The 21,833-nt window shown below is 40.6% G+C and overlaps 1 protein-coding gene across 1 annotated transcript in view; it reads right to left on the reverse strand.

Annotated features, from left to right (window-relative positions):
* The window catches only part of LOC126458432 (brefeldin A-inhibited guanine nucleotide-exchange protein 3), a 325,613-nt gene that overhangs the window by 224,781 nt on the left and 78,999 nt on the right, over window positions 1–21,833 (reverse strand). The window contains exon 7 of the mRNA XM_050095487.1: window positions 4,184–4,316. Within this exon, the coding sequence (XP_049951444.1) occupies window positions 4,184–4,316 (133 nt within the window). The remainder of the gene's footprint in view (window positions 1–4,183; window positions 4,317–21,833) is intronic.

The following is a 21,833-nucleotide window of genomic DNA, read 5'->3' on the forward strand; positions in this document are numbered from 1 at the left end:
TTGCTTGGTCTGGTCAACTTTTTCCGTATTTTTCTTATTTAGTGGTCTTCCTTTGGTATTGAACATTACCAACACAATTTCTTCCCTCCGTATTTTATTCCTTCTTATGATTACTATTTTAACTTTAGTTATTTAATTTCCCTACCCACCAGTTACCCACTACGTACCCTAATCCTATACCACATTATTTAGATTCATTTTGGAAACATGCATTCACCATAGCCAAACTGCAATCCCACATACTTTTCCTCCGGTCCTGCTTAACCTTTGGAATTACCCTTAAATGACCTACCTTAAAAGTTCCCATCTCTGGGTGCAATTCCTCCTTCCACCAGTCTCTCCTGGACTTCCAGAACCTTCAATCCTTAGCCCTTACCCAACTTGTCCTGAATCTCTACACTACTTCATGTAACCACCACTCCCAACAGCTCCTATCTCTCTTCAAAGTCCTCCACCTCTCAAACCCTTGCTTGGAGAACACACTGAGGAACATCATCCTAGAAGCCAGCTGTAAACTTGAGTTCCATGCCACACACCACCTGAAAAAACTATCCACAGTGCTAGTGCAACACCTAAGAACTGGGGTCCCTCTCCCTATCCCCCACAAACACCAACCACAACAGAACCTTCAACAAACCCCCATCATAGCCAACAAACCCAGCCTAGCCACCCTACTCAATCTCTCAATCCCAGCACATACCCCACACAGACCAAATCTCAACTATAACCACAGTCAAATGCCACATATCACCAGTCCCAATTGGGGCTGGGGTTGGGTTGTTTGGGGAAGGAGACCAGACAGCGAGGTCATCGGTTTCATCGGATTAGGGAAGGATGGGGAAGGAAGTCGGCCGTGCCTTTTGAGAGGAACCATCCCGGCATTTGCCTGGAGTGATTTAGGGAAATCACGGAAAACCTAAATCAGGATGGCTGGACGTGGGATTGAACCGTCGTCCTCCCAAATGCGAGTCCAGTGTCTAACCACTGCGCCACCTCGCTCGGTACCAGTCCCAATTCAGTTCTAAACTTCCCATCCAGATCCCTCTCTCCTCCAGAGACATCTGTTCTATCAAAAGGCTTAACCTTTAGCCCCACACCTAAATTCAACCACACTGCCCTGGTTAAAGATCTCCTCTCATTCACCTGGAACCTCAACTGGAAATATCACTTCACTACCCAAACACAGCCCCCAAATACTAGACCCAGCGTTGGACCCTGTGTACAACAGTTCCGACCGCCTTCTCAAAGGGATCCTCCTCCACTCCCCCAAAACCATCCCTTGCAGACATTTCAAGAATTCCTCACATCCAGTGTTGCCGCCCAGTCCTTCTTGAAGCACATCCCGACAACCCCCAACATCACCCAAGCTGAATCCCATGCCATTAAGGAGCTGAAAACAGACCGCTCTATTGTCATCCTCCCAGCGGATAAAGGCTCCACAACTGTGGCACTTGACCGTGTGGAGTATGTGGCAGAAGGACTGCGTCAACTCTCCGACACCTCAATCAACAAAGCTGTTACCCAGGATCCCATTCCCTCCATCCCGACTGAGCTGCAGAAAATCCTAAAAATCCAAGGTCCCTCACAACGGCTTCCATAGACCTTCTCACTCCACCTGAGCCACGTACCCCTACCTTCTACCTATTACCCAAAATCCACAAAGAGAACCATCTTGGCCGTCCCAATGTAGCAGGCTTCAAAGCCCCAACAGAACGTATCTCAGCTCTGGTAGACCAACACCTCCAACCTATCACCCGCAGACTCCCATCCTACATCAAAGACACAAACCACTTCCCAGAACGCCTCAAATCCATTCCCACTCCTCTCCCACCTGAAACCTTACTTGTCACCATAGATGCTACATCCCTTTACACAAACATCCCACATACCCATGGTCTCTCTGCCCTTAAGCGCTACCTCTCCCAATGCCCACCCGAAGATCTTCCAAAAACCTCGTTCCTTATCACACTTACCAACTTCAGTCTCACCCATAATTACTTCACTTTTGAAGGCCAGACCTACAAACAAATCAGAGGAACGGCCATGGGAACCAGGATGGCTCCGTCCTATGCCAACCTCTTCATGGGCCGCATGGAGGCGGCTTTCCTGAAGACCCAACAGCTGCTTCCACTAGCCTGGTATAGGTTTATAGATGACATCTTTGTGGTCTGGACTCATGGTGAAGAAACACTCCTTAATTTCCTCTATAACCTCAACTCCTTTTCGAATCTGAATTTCACCTGGTCCTTCTCCAAAACCCGAGCCACCTTCCTAGATGTTGACCTTCATCTTGTTGAAGCTCACATCCACACCTCTGTCCATATCAAACCCACAAACAAACAACAGTACCTTCACTTTGATAGCTGCCATCCATTCCACATCAAATGCTCCCTTCCCTACAGCCTAGGTATTCGTGGCAAATGTATCTGCTCCAGTGATGAATCCCTCAACAATTACACCAATAACCTGACCAGTGCTTTCCTCTCCCGCAACTATGCTGCAGACCTTGTCCACAAACAAATCTCCCGAGCAATACATTCCTCCCCGTCCAACAACAATGTTCCTACCCCCAGACCACACAGAAGCATCCCCCTTGTCACCCAATATTATCCTGGCTTCGAATACATCAACAAATTACTCCGCCAGGGATATGACTTTCTCAAGTCAACCCCTGAAATGAGATCATCCCTTGATGAAATTCTCCCCACACCACCCAGAGTTGCCTTTCGTCGCCCCCCCTAACCTCCGTAACATCCTTGCCAAACCCTACAATATTCCCAGACTACCTTCTCTACCCAGCGGTTCCTACCCCTGTAACCGACCCCGCTGCAAAACCTACCCCATGCATCCCCCCACAACCACCTACTCCAGCCCCGCTACTGGTAAAACATACACAATTCAAGGCAGGGCCACATGTGAAACTACACATGTCATTTATCAGCTGACAAGCCTGCACTGCACAGCCTTTTACATCAGTATGACAACAACTAAACTGGCTGAGCGCATGAACAGACACAGACAAACTGTCGCCTAGAAGATGTACAATACCCAGTAGCAGAGCATGCCCTCCAGCATAATTCTAGGGACCTAGGAACCTGCTACACCGTATGTGCCATTTGGCTTATCCCACCCAACACCAGTCCCTCTGAACTGTGGAGATGGGAACTTGCACTCCAACACATCCTTTCATCCCGCCATCCCCCTGGACTGAACCTACGTTAAACAACCTCACTCCCATTTACTCTTCAGTCTTCTACTCTTTCCCTTTCCTCTTTAGCAATTCACGCATCTTTTCATCCTACATAGTTGTGTTTATCTTTATACTATATACCTCTTTACTTCTGTATGCATCCTCTTTGGTTTGAAGCTGGCACAGTACTTACAGTAGAATACCTTTGGCTTCCCTCTGACAACCATGCCTCCATCCTTGCTACCCTCCCTGTTTTCCTTTCCCTGTTGCTTCATAACCTGGGTTGTGAGTAACTGAATCCACTTTCCCTTCTTCCCTTTCTTTCCCCTGTCTCCTCCCTGATGAAGGAACACAGTTCCGAAAGCTAGGAACATAATTTTTTTTTTTTTTTTTTTTTTTTTGTATCTATCGGCTGTACTTAGCTGAGGTAAGTACTGGCCAGCCCTTCTATCTCTTTGTTAGTATTTGTTTCACATCTTTATATGAGATTTTCCATTAATCATTAAAATGTAAACTCAAGTAGCCTTAAAAAATAAAGTTAAAAAATGAAATTTGTTGTTTTAGGTTCCTCACAAGATTATACACTGACATACTGTAAGTACAGTAACATGTCAACTGCAGTGCTGCAAACTACAACGTTGACAGATATTTAACAATTCTTGTGTTTGTAAATATTGAATAGTAGAGGCACTGAGTTACCAAAAGGCACACAAACAAGGCTGAGAACTTTGCCTTTTCAGGACTAGAGCTATAGAATACAAGAACACACACACACACACACACACACACACACACACACACACACACACACAAAATGAAAGCTAGCAAAGTAGTTACATTTCACCACAGCTTTTCATTACCAGTCCTAGTTTTTAACTGAGAAACAGTTTTTGAAAGGTATATGACATTTGGCTATCTCTGTGCAATACTGCTCAGTTATATGTAAGTTCAATTAACTGTGTAATAAAAACCACACAACTCTAAGCAGTTTACCTCTCTCAGTGATTTTAAAGCTTCCAATCTGTGCTGTGGAGGTGGATACAGCAACATACGGTGAAAAACAGATTCCAGAACTGGTCTCATAGAGCCCACACATCCAACTAGTCGCACCAGCTGTGTGCCAATACTGCAAAACATAAAGCCACTGTTATAATCTTAATATTTCAAGTATAACACTTTTGTTATTTGCAAGAGCAAGTACAGTCCAATGTTAATCTTCTTCATTGGAGCACAGTCTACGAAGCTGAAAAACATTGTTGAAAAAAGTAACAAATTATAATTTTTGACTTCTTAGTATTTACATTTTATCTGAAACGATTTGGCCCTTGGCTCTTGGTACATAATATGAAGTTCTGATGTTTCACATTTGACTACAATACAAGCAAAAATTAAAAGCAACCAAATATGTGCTGTTTTTACTGAATACAGAGAATATCCATCAGTCTTTTGCTTTTGGAATAAGAACATAGCAGCAAGACCTGCAAGAAGATTGACATCTGGTGCAGGGACTGGCAGTTGAACCTGAAAGTAAATAAATGCACGTAAATAGGGAAGAGATCCTCTATCGTTCATTTACACTACTGGTGAAAAATCACTGAAAATAACAATATTATGAAAAGGAAAGTTGCTACTCACCATATAGCGGAGATGCTGAGTCGCGAGTCGCAGATAGGCAAGTCTTTTTGTTGTGTCCATTTATGACTCAGCATCTCCGCTACATGGTGAGTAGCAACTTTCCTTTTCATAATATTGCTACTTTCCATCCTGGATTTTCCACTGTTTAATCACTGAAAATAGTAACTACTGTACAGTACCAACGAGTAACCATCCTGTGTGACTTCAAGAGGAATGACAACATGAAACAAAGTGTAGGACAATCAGCAGCCATGATTAAATGGAAGAGTCTTACAGAAATGTTGACTGACCATTGAATTTTGCTTAACACTCTGGGTCCATTATCAGGTTAGATTAGTAGAATGCATTTCATCATCAGATCATGTAGCTGGTGTGATTGTGATACAAGAGAGACACTGTGCATCAAGGAGAAGTTCACTGTTCAAATTCTGAGAGAGTAAATTCCAGAAAGAGCTAGGCAACATATAACTTCCTACAAAATCGTTAAGGCTTTCGTGCTCATTTGTTGACAAACTGTCCATTGGTTTCTGTCTGTGATTCTTCAGCTGACATTTATTTGATGATTTTTCTGATGTTTCGCCTACAAAGTTTCATTCTCCATTACTGGTGGTACTGGTCCACTACTAGCAATGGAAATTGAAGCTTTGACAATGCCAGCCTCTTGCACTGGAAAAACATTTTTAAAAAATCATCAAACAAATGTCAGCTGAAGAACCCGAGACAGAAGCCACAAGACAATTTGTCACACAACTTCCTAAATCAGAGAAATCAGAACTTATACAGGCATTTAATGGCAATCATTCCTCACATACGCCATTTGCAAAAGTAATAGGAAGCTGAGATAACACAGTTGAGTCAGAAGTACCCTCTGCCACACACTGTAAGGTGGCTTACAGATGTAGATGTAATGTAGCCTTATCTGTTTTGCAAGAACTGTGGTATACAAAAGAAGTAGTGAAGTTCATCAACTGATCTAGCAGCATAACACTGAAATACTGACTGAACATCTGCATATATTAACAGCACCTTAGCACATATAGTTTTGCAAGAACTCATTCGAATAAAACAAAACCCACTTAATGTTATAATACTGAAAATTGTCATAAAAATATATTTTTTTCAACATAACAGGAACTGTCACAGTAGGCCTAACAACTAAGATGTAGTAGGTAACACTGATATCTCAAACCAGGGTTTCCCAAACTATGTTTTGTAGAACACCAGAATTCTACAGGAAATGAATAGTCCTCCACAAAAAACTATTAATAGTAGAGTGGTTTTTCCCCCTCAACATCTTTAGGATATTAATGATGTTTTTAAAAATTTATTATGGTTTCTGTTATTAGTTATTATTTAAAATTTAAGCAGTCACTTAACAAAACAAGTTTTCTCATGTTTTAAAATTTTATTAACTTTTAAAATAAACAAAGTGTTTCATCGAAGTACCAGGTTTTTCAAAGTGTTCTGTCAGAGAAAAAGTTTGGGAACCCCTGCCTTAAAAATATAACACATTATGAAATGAATTCAGGGCACGCAACTGACTCACAATGAAACAAAGTCTCATATATGTGCTGTACCTGTTGCTGTAAGTGGGAGATGGAAATACACTGTGTTGTAATAAGTTGTTTCACCTATTCCTGGCAATTAGATGGCAGATGTTTGTGTACAAATGTTCTTTAGGTAGTTAGTGGGTAAAGAGTATACACAGCACATCAGCAAGGTTCGATGCTGTCAAGAGTCTCTACCTGCTTTGGAGGTGGCATTTATACTTTGACATTGCAGTTTGGTAGTGATTTGGAAAGCACAAAGCACAGAGGAAGCATCTCTACTGAAAACGTATACACCCAAGAACAGTTGATAGACGCTGTGGAAAAATGTCAATCTCTTGTGTCCTATTCTGAGATCCACTTCAGATATGTTGTTCTGAGTAATAAGAGCTTTGTCACAACACGCTGTAATTACTGAACATGAGAACAACTCCATAAAAGAGAGTTCTCTAACAGAAGAGTTCTCTAAAAGGCAGTTACATTATTTTGCAATTGAGTTGGCATAGTTGTGAGCTCTCTTACAGCTCTCATCCCTCGGCAGTGGAACAAAGTCCCACAGCACAATCAGTGGCACTGCACGGCAGGTTCACTGCACCAAGAATGAACAAGAAGGCGACTGTAAATTGTCAATAAGGTAAAAGTAATCTTGAATGACATAGAGGTGACAGATCAATCAAGAAGTGAGAACTTAGTTACAACCCATAACTATGGACACTATTGAAACAATTCAACAGATCAACGCCTGCACTTGAACAGGAGGGCAGTAGTGGAGAGGCAGATTAGTTGAGTGTCTTACAGAAAGTGCAAGGGGGCACAAGCACACATGGTAAAAATCCCTACGATTAATGGAGTCAAGAGGGGCATGTTTCTTAGATTATTCAGGTTACACACAGACAGTCTTGAAAAAAATTAAAACAGAACAGGACCAAAATATACGTTACAGTTTCCAAAAAAGTAAAATTAGTTTGTTTTATCAGGAGATAGCCGAAAAACAAGTTAGATGAGCTTCCAATGCATCTACAAGATGTGGAAAATTCTGAATGTGATACGTTTTCTGTTCCTTTCAGGGAGATGTTAAATATCAGAAATTACAGGATTACAGACCAGCATCACTTTTATATATGTTAACATGGAAAAAGAATAAGTTGCAACATACGTAAAATTTTACGAAAATATAGGGTCTGTTTTTTTGGACATGTCTGAAGGAACAGACAACACACGGAATGCACAACAGTGATACATATTACATAAATTGAAGATAGAGAAGGGAGAAGAGAAAGGAAACGAGAGGAACTACTGATGTCAGCTGAAAATGGACTTCATGTAGAATCAGTGGTGATGAGTGAAAATGTGTGCCAGACCAGAATTTGAACCCAGGATCTCCTGCTTGCTAGACAGTGCTGTTAAACACTGTGCAATCTGGACACAGTGTGTATCGCAGTTGTGCAGACTATCTTGGCACAACTCCCAGTTGACCCACACTGTGCAATCTGGACACAGTGGGTATCGCAGTTGTGCAGACTATCTTGGCAAGCTCCCAGTTGACCCACATTTCCACCTAGTGCCACCTATCCACAGTCCCCATCCATGTCCTCCATGTTCGCTGCTCTGAGATTCCTCATGGGAAGTCGAACAATATTATGCATTATCAATGTGAGGAGTTAAAAAGCACCACGGGGATTCCTCAGCTGGGATACAGTATGTAAATTGAAAGTGGAGGGTGGAGAAAGGAAAGGAAAGGGAAGGGAAGGAATTATTGATGTCAGCTGCATCAGGACTTCAAGCGAAATCAGCAGCGATGAGTAAAAATATGTATCTGACTGAGACTTGACCCTGGGATCTCCCATTATGTTAACTACTACGCCATCCAGACACAACGTTTATTGCAACCACATGGACCATCTCAGCAAGCTTCTCAAGCAACCCGCACTGAGCGCCACCTATCCGCATTCTCCATCATGTCCTACATAGTTACTACTTTGAGATTCCTGCAGGAGGTCGAACATTATTGTGTACCCACACTGAAGATGGTGGATTCATGGCAATTATATGAATGCATGGAGTCTGTTCTTTAGAACAAGAGTCTGGATAGAGTAGTGGTTAACACAACTGCCTAGTAAGCAGGAGAACCAGGTTTGAGTCCCAGTCCGGCACACCTTTTCACACATAGCTACTGATTCCACACATCACCGCTAATTCCGCATAAGGTCCCGATGCAGCTGACACCAATAATTCATTCCTTTTCCTTTAATTTCTTCCCCCTCCACCTTCAATTTAAATAACACAAATGTAAAAGTTGGATACAAAGTCAAAAATATTGAAGTTACAGTTGTTACAGCAGAATACTTCTCTTGTGATTGTAACCATCTACATATACCCTCTAGGAAACTTTCAGCTACAGGGTGTCCAGAAAAGGGCTCCCTGATTTCAAAATTAAATATCTCGAAAACAAAGATCAGCAGAGGAATGCAGTAAACAGTATGTTTATTGTGAAAGCTGTAAGAAGTTTATACAGCAGTTTGAAATAATAGTTACAAAAGCTGCTATCAGATGGCACTGTCCGCTGTAAAGCTCATATCAGCATACATAAGTGAAATAATCGTATGAAAACAATCTTTGCAAACAATCACATCACAATGTTTTCAAAATGTTCACCGTTGGCACTACAGAGGTGGCACAAACGAAGAATGAAATTCACCATCACATTTCGTAGTGTCTCAACCGAAATGGATTCACATGCCACAGAGATCACAGATTCAAGCTCGTGCAGCTTGGCTAGACCATGTCTTTCACTGTGACCCACAAAAAAAAGTCACAGGGAGTCAAATTCGGCGAATACGGGGGCCAATCCATGCCTGCACCAGTAAATTTGGGATATTCCAAAGCAATGACTCGATTCCCGAAGTATTCCTCAAGAAAGCGAAAAACTTGTTCGGTCTGATGTGGTTGGGCTCCATCTTGCATAAACCATTCAGTACCTGGTCGATCCTCTAACGCTTGCTGTGTGGTGACAAATTGTTCCAAAATTGCAATTTAACGTGCACCAGTGACCGTTTCTCGAATGAAAAAAGGGCCAATAATGCCTCTGCTGCATACTGCAGCCCACACAGTAACTTTAGGAGAATACAGGGGTTTCACTTCACACCAATATGGCTTTTGGAACCCCAAAATCGCCAGTTCTGCTTATTCACATATCTATTCAGGTGAAAGTGTGCTTTATCTGTAAACCAGATGCAGCCAACATCAAATCCTTCACTATCAATCATTGTGAGCATCTGATTAGCAAAGGCAACCCTTTGTTGCACAGCTCGTACGGGTATGGCCCGGTGCGTTTGAATTTTGAATGGAAACATGTGTAGGCTCTTTCTCAGTATTTTCTGCGTGCTGGAACGCTTCAAACCAGTCTCAGATGCAGTTCTATGGATGGATGACATTAGATTTCACTGAATAATTCCAGAAACTGTGGCAATATTTTCAGGCATAACTGCGGTTTGCTTGCGGCCAACATGCCCCACTAGATCATCAGTTACGCTGCCTGTTTCTTGAAATTTTGCGAAGAGCGTACGAATGGTTTTCGCATCGGGTCCTTTTGAAACATTAAATCGTGCTTGAAAACTTCGCCTTGTTGCCGTAGGACTCTCTTCTAACCTGTGGTACTCTAGCACCCGAAAAATGCATTGTTCAATGGAGTACATGGTTTTAATCTCTTCCTTTGGTACACTAACCTCCTTTCACGTTTCAATAGTGGAACTGATCACTCTGGGCTTCGGATCACTATTTATACTAGGCATTATGTATGGCGATTACAGCGCCATCTGATAGCAGCTTTTGTAACTATTATTCCAAACTGCTGTATAAACTTCTTACAGCTTTCACGATAAACATACCGTTTACTGCATTCCTCTATCGATCTTTGTTTTTGAGATATTTAACTTTGAAATCAGGGAGTCCTTTTCTGGACACCCTGTATCTACGAAAAATCTAGATGCATTATTGAACTACCTGTCAGGCAAGAAGAAACAGCTAGTAGTTTGTGAAGATTTGAATGTAGATTTTATCAAAGATTATGACAGCAAAAATGAACTGTAAGACTGATAACATTCATAGACAGTTCTATGACTGAAAAATTAACTAATATCAAATTGTTAATGGTCTATATGATCATTATGCACAGTTATTGGAAATAAATAATGTAGCACCTTACACTGTTGTGACATGTTCAAACAAAGGAGTGAAGCTTATTAATAAGACCAGGATACAATGTTTTAAGAACATGAGGTCTGTTCAAAAGAAGACCGAACTTCACATCTTTACTGCTCATTGCACTACATTTTAATCACTGTTCCCCTCAAAGTAGTTCTGTCCACTGGCAATACAGGGTGATTCAAAAAGAATACCACAACTTTAGGAATTTAAAACTCTGCAACGACAAAAGGCAGAGCTAAGCACTATCTGTCGGCGAATTAAGGGAGCTATAAAGTTTCATTTAGTTGTACATTTGTTCGCTTGAGGCGCTGTTGACTAGGCGTCAGCGTCAGTTGATGCTAAGATGGCGACCGCTCAACAGAAAGCTTTTTGTGTTATTGAGTACGGCACAAGTGAATCGACGACAGTTGTTCAGCGTGCATTTCGAACGAAGTATGGTGTTAAACCTCCTGATAGGTGGTGTATTAAACGTTGGTATAAACAGTTTACAGAGAATGAGTGTTTGTGCAAAAGGAAAAGTTCTGGACGGCCGAGAATGAGTGATGAAAATGTAGCACGCATATTGTGAGATGTTAGAGAATTGGCTGTTCCCTCAGCTCGAACAAGAAGCACAACAATTCATATTTCAGCAGGATGGAGCGCCACCACATTGGCATTTATCTGTCCGAAACTACCTGAACGTCAACTACCCGAGGCGATGGATCGGCCGCCAGGCAGCCCGTGACAGAGCACTTCATCACTGGCCTCCAAGAAGCCCTGATCTTATCCCCTGCGATTTTTTCTTATGGGGGTATGTTAAGGATATGGTGTTTCGGCCACCTCTCCCAGCCACCATTGATGATTTGAAACGAGAAATAACAGCAGCTATCCAAACTGTTACGCCTGATATGCTACAGAGAGTTTGGAACGAGTTGGAGTATCGGGTTGATATTGCTCGAATGTCTGGAGGGGGCCATATTGAACATCTCTGAACTTTAAAAGGTTTTCAGAAATTACTGCAACCAGTCGCCATTTATGTAGATGTATTTTATTTAACCATGACCGGTTTCGAGCTGCCTAGCAACTCATCATCAGATGGTATATACATTTAGTGCTTTTTTGTACCCATTGTGTGGGTGGTTGAGTATCTGTGGCTAGACAGAAACGAGAACAAATAATCGCTACATGTGGTACAGTAACACGAAATATTTACAGCATAATTTATGTTTAACGTATAAGAGCAAATAATCACTACATGTGGTACAGTTACACGAAATATTTACAGTTTAATTTACGTTTTGAGGTGTTACTTACAGATAAATCTTTCTGCAGGTATATATATATCTCTTTTAGGACGTATTTTTGAAACCATTGTGTCTTGTTTTTCACAATTTCACAAGTTAAAACTTTCACTAGATGTATATTACTTTTATGAGGCACTGTTGGAAACATATATCTTGTTTTTCGTAAACATCGCTGAACACACTTAGCCACAGATACGAATACAGGATTTACACATTATAAACAAGCCAAAGATTGCAATATAACTACAGTATCAAAGATTTCAAGTTGACCAGAGGCATTATTAGTCATCACACACACTGACAAGAGATTTGTCTTTATTACATAGAAAATAAATGTAAATTAGCTTAAACTAGTAAAATGTTTATTTATAAATTAACTGTGCAATTTTAACAGGTATATAAAAAACTAGATTTTTTACATTATATTTCAGTTACATTTAAGATTATTGGTATTGGGAGTATTATGACAGCTAATTTCTTGCTCCTTCCATTGGCTGATCTTGGCATATGATGTCTGGGATGAGAGGTTGATGGTTAACTTGAAATAATAAGTGATGCTGGTACTTGAAAGGGTGTGGAAAAGGAGTTGGCGGTGGGGGGGGGGGGTTGGGGGGGGGGTGTATAGGAAAAAGGAGAGGGGGGGTTGAGAGGGTGATGTGGAGAGAGAAGAGAGCTGAAGGGGGGGGGCAGAAGTGGTACAAGCTTTTATGTGTGTGTGTGTGGGGAGGGGGGGGGGGGGGCATTTTGTTTCTGAATGACTGTTTAGTTTTTTAAGTTCAAAGAATCCTTGAAATTCTGAAAGAAGGAGTTATTCGCCAATTCTGTCTGCTCATTTAAAATGGTATGTGGGGAATTATGTTTGTGGGTAAAAATCTCTAATTGTTCGAGAAGATCCATCTTGAATCCCTTGTCTACAGTGTGTAGGATTTGAAGGTTAGTTTTAATGTCTGTTATGGAATGTTTATTATCTGCTAGATGGGTAGCAAAAGTGGATCTATTTAAGTTGTTTAGGCGAAGTGCATCAGTGTGCTCTTTATATCGGATCTCAAAATTTCTACCTGTAGTGATTATTTGCTCTTATACGTTAAACATAAATTATGCTGTAAATATTTCGTGTTACTGTACCACATGTAGCGATTATTTGTTCTCGTTTCTGTCTAGCCACAGATACTCAACCACCCACACAATGGGTACAAAAAAGCACTAAATGTATATACCATCTGATGATGAGTTGCTAGGCAGCTCGAAACCGGTCATGGTTAAATAAAATACATCTACATAAATGGCGACTGGTTGCAGTAATTTCTGAAAACCTTTTCACACCACAGTCGCAGTGTTCCACATCCACAATGGATAAAAGTCTTATCTCTGAACTTGTTTTTGAGTGAAAAAAAAAAAAACCTTTTGAAATACTCTTTGTAATGATGTATAACAGAAGGTTATATTATGTTTCTTTCATTAAATACACATTTTTAAAGTTGTGGTATTCTTTTTGAATCACCCTGTATACTGTTCGCAATGTCCCTTCAGTTTTTGGAAAGCCTCCTGGAAAGTATTCCTTGGGATGCTGCACGGATCTCTTGTCACACTGTCCTGAATCTACCCTATGGTTTTGAAGCAACATCCTTTCAATATGGTTTTAAATTTGGAAACAGGAAAATTTCTGCTGAGTACAGAAAATAGGGTGGAGGGTGCACAACAGAAGTATGATGTTTCGCCAGATGGCTCTGGACAAGGAGCAATGCCTGAGCCAACACATTGTCAAGAACAAATTCCTGCTGGACACTGCCTTTGGAGTCACAAAACACAAACCAATATCATCTTGATTTCTGACTGATTCAATCATGTTTTTTTCAGACAAGGAGACACTTTGCCTACCCACCCTGTACGCTTGACTAAGCAATCGAAATGTCTCTGTAAAAGTTTTGCCAAGTTTGTAGCAAAATTTCACACACAGATCTACATCTACATCTACATTTATACTCTGCAAGCCACCCAACGGTGTGTGGCTGAGGGCACTTTACGTGCCACTGTCATTACCTCCCTTTCCTGTCCCAGTTGCGTATGGTTCGCGGGAAGAACGACTGCCAGAAAGCCTCTGTGCACGCTCGAATCTCTCTAATTTTACATTCATGATCTCCTCGGAGTAGGGGGAAGCAATATATTCGATACCTCATCCAGAAATGCACCCTCTCGAAACCTGGACAGCAAGCTACACCGTGATGCAGAGCGCCTCTCTTGCAGAGTCTGCCACTTGAGTTTGCTAAACATCTCCGTAACGCTATCACGCTTACCAAATAACCCTGTGACGGAATGCGCCGCTCTTCTTTGGATCTTCTCTATCTCCTCTGTCAACCCGACCTGGTATGGATCCCACACTGATGAGCAATACTCATGTATAGGTCGAACGAGTGTTTTTTGTAAGCCACCTCCTTTGTTGATGGACTACATTTTCTAATGACTCTCCCAATGAATCTCAACCTGGCACCCGCCTTACCAACAATTAATTTTATATGATCATTCCACTCCAAATCATTCCACACGCATACTCCCAGATATTTTACAGAAGTAACTGCTACCAGTGTTTGTTCTGCTATCATACAATCATACAATAAAGGATACTTCTTTCTATGTATTCACAATACATTACATTTGTCTATGTTAAGGGTCAGTTGCCACTCCCTGCACCAAGTGCCTATCCGCTGCAGATCTTCCTGCACTTCGCTGCAATTTTCTAATGCTGCAACTTCTCTGTATACTACACCATCATCCGCGAAAAGCCGCATGGAATTTCCGACACTATCTACTAGGTCACTTTTATATATTGTGAAAAGCAATGGTCCCATAACACTCCCCTGTGACATGCCAGAGGTTACTTTAACGTCTGTAGACGTCTCTCCCTTGGGAACAACATGCTGTGTTCTGTTTGCTAAAAACTCTTCAATCCAGCCACACAGCTGGTCTGATATTCGGTAGACTCTTACTTTGTTTATCAGGCGACAGTGCGGAACTGTATCGAATGCCTTCCGGAAGTCAAGGAAAATGGCATCTACCTGGGAGCCTGTATCTAATATTTTCTGGGTCTCATGAACAAATAAAGCGAGTTGGGTCTCACACGATCGCTGTTTCCAGAATCCATGTTGATTCCTACAGAGTAGATTCTGGGTTTCCAGAAATGACATGATACGCGAGCAAAAGGTCATCATGCAACATTACCTCCGTTAGACAAAAAATAGTGTAATATTTTAAGGAAAGGCATTAAAAGTCTAAAAATATGCATGTTCTGACAAATAAGTAATGCAGATAAGAAGATTAAGGCTCTATGGAATATTTTGAAATGGGGGTCAGGACAACAACTCACTGCACAAGACACTATCAGAAATAAACTAATTGACAAGTTGCAAGTATTTTTAAAAGTCACTTTCTAAATGTAGCAGTAAAAATTGGAGTAAATGGTTCAGTTGTAAAATCAAAGGAATATATTCCAAATGTCATTCCACAAAGTTTAAGCAATTAGAAGTAGTGCCAGCATCCTTCAATGAAATTAACTGAATTCTAAAATTTCCAAAAAAGAGAAGCTCTTATGCCCTTTCTGGAATTTCAAACAAAATTCTGAATAGTTTCCAGAATGAAATTTTCACTCTGCAGCAGAGTGCGCACTAACCTGAAACTTTCTGGCAGATTAAAACTGTGTGCCAGACCAAGACTTGAACCCGGGACCTTTACCTTTCGTGGGCAAGTACTCTACTGACTGAGCTACCCAAACACAATTCACGATCCATCCTCACAGCTTCAGTTCTGCCAGTACCTCGTCTCCTAACTTCCAAACTTGGCAGAAGCTCTCCTGAAGAGTTGTTGTAACTTAATATGTAATGTCCTTTGTGATACATGCAAAGCATCACTGCCTCTGGTAATTTTTCCGACAGCTTAAAATATGCAGCTGTTAAATCTCTTTGTAAGAAAAGTGATGAGAAAGACTTAAACAATTATCATATAATTCCCCTACTCACGTCCTTTTCCAAAATATTTGAAAAATGTAGTGAACTCAAGAGTAATCTCACATTTCTAAAGAATTTACTTAGCAGATCACAGTCTGGATTCCAGAAAGGTTGCCTGACTAAGGATGCTATTTACACATTCACTAGTCATATATTACTAGCCTTAAATAATAGAATATTTTCAGGTGGTATTTTTATGATCCTTCCAAGGCATATGATTGTATAAATCCTGTTCCTCTCTTTAAAAACCTGAAGTTTTATGGAATTGATTGTTTTAAAAACAACTGGTGTGATTCATACTTAACAAACAGAACACCAAAAATTGCACTGGGTGAGTCAAACAATATTGAAAGGTAGAACGTTTTAGTGATTGGGGAGAAATCACAAAGGGAGACCCACAGGGTTCAATCATGGGTCTACTCCTATTTCTTAAACATGTCAATAACCTTCCACTTAACATTAACAACCAGAAACAGTACTTTCTGCAGACAATGCTAACTACAAGAAAAGTTACTTAAGCGTAAAATCCCTAATACCGAGTATGGCAATGTGGAAGAGGAACGGGCAGGGTGTCAGGAAGGGTAAAGGAAAAGGAGATACCATGGTGGTATAGAGGGTGAAGGTGGCAGTAAAAGAAAAGAAGAAAGCCTGGCATGAATGGAACAGAGACCGAACACCTGAAAGTAAGAGGAAATACCAGGATAGTAAAAATAAGTGTAAGAAAATGGTAGCAGAAGAAAAGAGGAAAAGCTGAGAGAAATTCACCCGAGAGATGGAAAAAGATGTTATAAGCGGTAAGAGGATGATACATGGAATTACAAAGAGTATGAGGAAGGAAAAAACATAGCTAGTGCAAGAGGAAAGCTGAGAGCTATTAATGCAACCAGAGGAGATAAGGAAAAGATGGAAAGAGTACTTCAATAAATTACTAAATGTGAAGAATGGCAATGGAAAGGGAATAGAAGTATGGCAGGGGGATAGGGGTCTGGAAGAAGAGGAGGACATAATGACGTTGGAAGTGGAATTAGCTCTGAGAAAAATGATAACAACAAAGGCACCTGAGATAGATGAAATTACTGTGGAGATCATAAAGGCAGCTGGACCAGTTGGGCTACAGTGGCTATATAAACTAATAAGATGCATTTGGACCCAAAAATGTTTACCTGAAGAATGGGGAAAGGGAATAATAATCCGAGTTTTCAAGAAGGGTGACAGGAAAGTACATGACAACTATCAAGGGGTCACACTATATCCCAAGTAGCAAAAATAACGGAGAGGATACTGGAAAGAAGAGTGAGAGAAAAAGTGGAAGGGCAGTTAGAAGAGGAGCAGTATGGCTTTCGTCATGGTAGATCAACAGTGGATCAAATCTTTAGTATGGGACAGTTGATGGATAGCCACTGGGAGTACGGAAAAGATCTGGTGATGACATTTCTCAACCTAGTGAAAGCACATGACAGTGTTCCCAGGGAAATGGTATGGGCAACCTTTAAGAGAAAGGGAGTTGCAAAGCAAACACTTGAAGTCATCCACAAAATGTATGAAAAAAGCTCTAGTTGTGTGCAGATGCCAGTTGGAAGAAATGAATGGTTTATGAATGTTGCGGCACTAAGACAAGGAAGTGTGATATCACCACTACTATTTATAATGGTGCTGGATGAAATAGTCAAAGAGACGAAAGAAGGGAGATGAAGCTGTTACAGCTTGCGGATGATATTGTGGTGCTGGGAACAAGCAGTAAGGAGGCACAAAACAAATAGACATCATAAATGATAAGGTCGAGAAATATGGAATGAAATTTAGTGTGGAGAAAAGCAAGACCATGGTGGTAACCAGAGGGGATAGAGAAGGCAAGATACAAATTCATATTAAGGGATGGGATATTGAAATAGTGGACAACTTTAAATATTTGGGAAGTGTATTAATGGGAAATGCTTGTTTGGAGACAGAAATTAGCAAAAGAATACAAAAGAGTAGTACATTTTACCATTGTGTGAGGGGCTTGGTGTGGGGAAGGGAAGTGCCAATGAGGTGCAAGCTGGTGCTATATACAAGACTTACTTCACACCCATTCTAATTTATGGCTCAGAGACTTGGACTATGACTAGAAGAGAGGAGAGTAGGATACAATCCAGTGAAATGAAGTTTCTGAGTAGTATGGTAGGGAAGACGAGGAGAGATGTTAGGAAGGAAATTGGAGTGGAGAAGTTGACTGAAAAAATTGAAAAGAATAGATTAAAATGGTTTGGGCATGTGAAGAGGATGGGAGAGGGAAGAGTTCACGATTGAGGCCAAGAGGAAGGCTGAGAACAAGATGGCTTGATACAATAAAGATGATTTCAAGGAGGAGAAACCTACTATGGAACCAAATTGTGGAAGAAGAATGGTGGAAAGATCGAGTAAAGTGGCAAAGTACCATTGATACCCCAACACAACCAGATGTTGGTTAGAGGGGAAATGAAGATGATGATGAATGCTAGTGTTATAATAAATCTCATGAGAGAGAAGCAACAGAAGAGATTGTTGTTGATGCTTCTCAAAGAATTATTCAATTGGCCTCTGAAAAAGGACTCTGCCTAAATTTTGATAAAACACACTATATTCAGTTCTGCACAATAAATAGCCACTACAAACAACTGATGCAGCAGATGAACAGCATTCGGTGGCCTGTTCTAAATTTCGGAGGGGGGGGGGGGGGGGGTGCATGTTGACAAAACCTTGAACAATAAGAAGCTTATTACTGAAGGCTCAAAGAATTAAATCGGGTTAGCTTTTGATACAATTGAGAGTCTTGAAAAAAATGAATCAATAACAAAACATATTTTGCTTGTGTCTGACAGATAGTAAACCAAGTTTTAAATGTAACTTAAAATCATTTCTCCTGAATACTCCCCATACTCCAAGAATTAATTTTTATTTAAAAACCAGTAGTCTGTAAGACGGTAAGGAAAAAAGAGGAGGAGGAGGAAAAGAAAGAAGCTAATTTTTAGGTGTAGTTGCATGAGCACGACTGAAAAATATGTTCATTAATGCTAAAACTAATTGTTGTTGTTGTTGTTGTTGTTGTTGTTTTGTTGTGGTCTTCAGTCCAGAGATTGGTTTGATACAGATCTCCATGCTACTCTATCCTGTGCAAGCTTCTTCATCTCTCAGTACCTACTACAACCTACATCCTTGTCAATCTGCTAACTGTATTCATCTCTTGGTCTCTCTCTATGATTTTTACCCTCCATGCTGCCCTCCAATACTAAACTGATATTCCCTTGATGCCTCAGAACATATCCTACAAACTGATCCCTTCTTCTAGTCAAGTTGTGCCACAAATTCCTCTTCTCCCCAATTCTATTCAATACCTCCTCATTAGTTATGTGATCTACCCATCTAACCTTCAGCATTCTTCTGTAGCACCACATTTCGAAAGCTTCTATTCTCTTCTTGTCCAAACTATTTATCATCTACATTACACTTCCATATATGGCTACACTCCATAAAAATACTTTCAGAAACAATTTCCTGACACTTAAATCTATACTTGATGTTAACAAATTTCTCTTCTTCAGAAACACTTTTCTTGCCATTGCCAGCCTACATTTTACATCCTCTCTACTTTGTCCATCATCAGTTATTTTGCTCCCCAAACAGCAAAACTCATATACTACTTTAAATGTCTCATTTCCTAATCTAATTCTCTCAGCATCACCCAATTTAATTCAACAGCTATCCATTATCCTCATTTTGCTTTTGTTGATGTTCATCTTATACCCTCCTTTAAAGACACTGTACATTCCGTTCAACAGCTCTTCCAGGTCTTTTGCTGTCTCTGACAGAATTACAATGTCATCGGCAAACATCAAAGTTTTTATTTCTTCTCCATGGATTTTAATTCCCACCCTGAATTTTTCTTTTGTTTCCTTTACTGCTTGCTCAGTATACAGACTGAACAAGATCGGGGAGAGGCTACAACCCTGTCTCACTCCCTTCCCAACCACTGCTTCCCTTTCATGTCCCTCGACTCTTATAACTGCCACCTGGTTTCTGTTTTTTTGGTCATCAGTCTACTGACTGGTTTGATGCGGCCTGCCACAAATTCCTTTCCTGTGCTAAACTCTTCATCTCAGAGTAGCACTTGCAACCTACGTCCTCAATTATTTGCTTGACGTATTCCAATCTCTGTCTTCCTCTACAGTTTTTGCCCTCTACAGCTCCCTCTAGTACCATGGAAGTCATTCCCTCATGTCTTAGCAGATGTCCTATCATCCTGTCCCTTCTCCTTATCAGTGTTTTCCACATATTCCTTTCCTCTCCGATTCTGCGTAGAACCTCCTCGTTCCTTACCTTATCAGTCCACCTAATTCTAATTTTCAACATTCGTCTATAGCACCACATCTCAAATGCTTCGATTCTCTTCTGTCCCGGTTTTCCCACAGTCCATGTTTCACTACCATACAATGCTGTACTCCAGACGTACATCCTCAGAAATTTCTTCCTCAAATTAAGGCCGGTATTTGATATTAGTAGACTTCTCTTGGCCAGAAATGCCTTTTTTGCCATAGCGAGTCTGCTTTTGATGTCCTCTTTGCTCCGTCCGTCATTGGTTATTTTACTGCCTAGGTAGCAGAATTCCTTAACTTCACTGACTTTGTGACCATCAATCCTGATGTTAAGTTTCTCGCTGTTCTCATTTCTACTACTTCTCATTACCTTCGTCTTTCTCAGATTTACTCTCAAACCATGCTGTGTACTCATTAGAGTGTTCATTCCGTTCAGCAGATCATTTAATTCTTCTTCACTTTCACTCAGGATAGCAATGTCATCAGCGAATCGTATAATTGATATCCTTTCACCTTGTATTTTAATTCCATTCCTGAACCTTTCATTTATTTCCATCATTGCTTCCTCGATGTACAGATTGAAGAGTAGGGGCGAAAGGCTACAGCCTTGTCTTACACCCTTCTTAATACAAGCACTTCGTTCTTGATCATCCACTCTTATTATTCCCTCTTGGTTGTTGTACATATTGTATATGACCCGTCTCTCCCTATAGCTTACCCCTACTTTTTTCAAAATCTCGAACAGCTTGCGCCATTTTATATTGTCAAACGCTTTTTCCAGGTCGACAAATCCTATGAAAGTGTCTTGATTTTTCTTTGGCCTTGCTTCCATTATTAGTTGTAATGTCAGAATTGCCTCTCTCGTCCCTTTACTTTTCCTTAAGCCAAACTGATCGTCATCTAGCGCATTCTCAATTTTCCTTTCCATTCTTCTGTATATTATTCTTGTAAGCAGCTTTGATGCATGAGCTGTTCAGCTGATTGTGCGATAATTGTCGCACTTGTCAGCTCTTGCCGTCTTCGGAATTGTGTGGATGATGCTTTTCCGAAAGTCAGATGGTATATCTCCAGACTCATATATTCTACACACCAACGTGAATAGTCGTTTGTTGCCACTTCCCCCAATGATTTTAGAAATTCTGATGGAATTTTATCTATCCCTTCTGCCTTATTTGACCGTAAGTCCTCCAAAGCTCTTTTAAATTCCGATTCTAATACTGGATCCCCTATCTCTTCTAAATCGACTCCTGTTTCTTCTTCTATCACATCAGACAAATCTTCACCCTCATAGAGGCTTTCAATGTATTCTTTACACCTATCTGCTCTCTCCTCTGCATTTAACAGTGGAATTCCTGTTGCACTCTTAATGTTACCACCGTTGCTTTTAATGTCATCAAAGATTGTTTTGACTTTCCTGTATGCTGAGTCTGTCCTTCCGACAATCATATCTTTTTCGATGTCTTCACATTTTTCCTGCAGCCATTTCATCTTAGCTTCCCTGCACTTCCTATTTATTTCATTCCTCAGCGACTTGTATTTCTGTATTCCTGATTTTCCCGGAACATGTTTGTACTTCCTCCTTTCATCAATCAACTGAAGTATTTCTTCTGTTACCCATGGTTTCTTCGCAGCTACCTTCTTTG

This window comes from Schistocerca serialis, chromosome 2 (genome assembly GCF_023864345.2).
Source record: "Schistocerca serialis cubense isolate TAMUIC-IGC-003099 chromosome 2, iqSchSeri2.2, whole genome shotgun sequence".
In the NCBI taxonomy this organism is placed as follows: Eukaryota; Metazoa; Arthropoda; class Insecta; order Orthoptera; family Acrididae; genus Schistocerca; species Schistocerca serialis.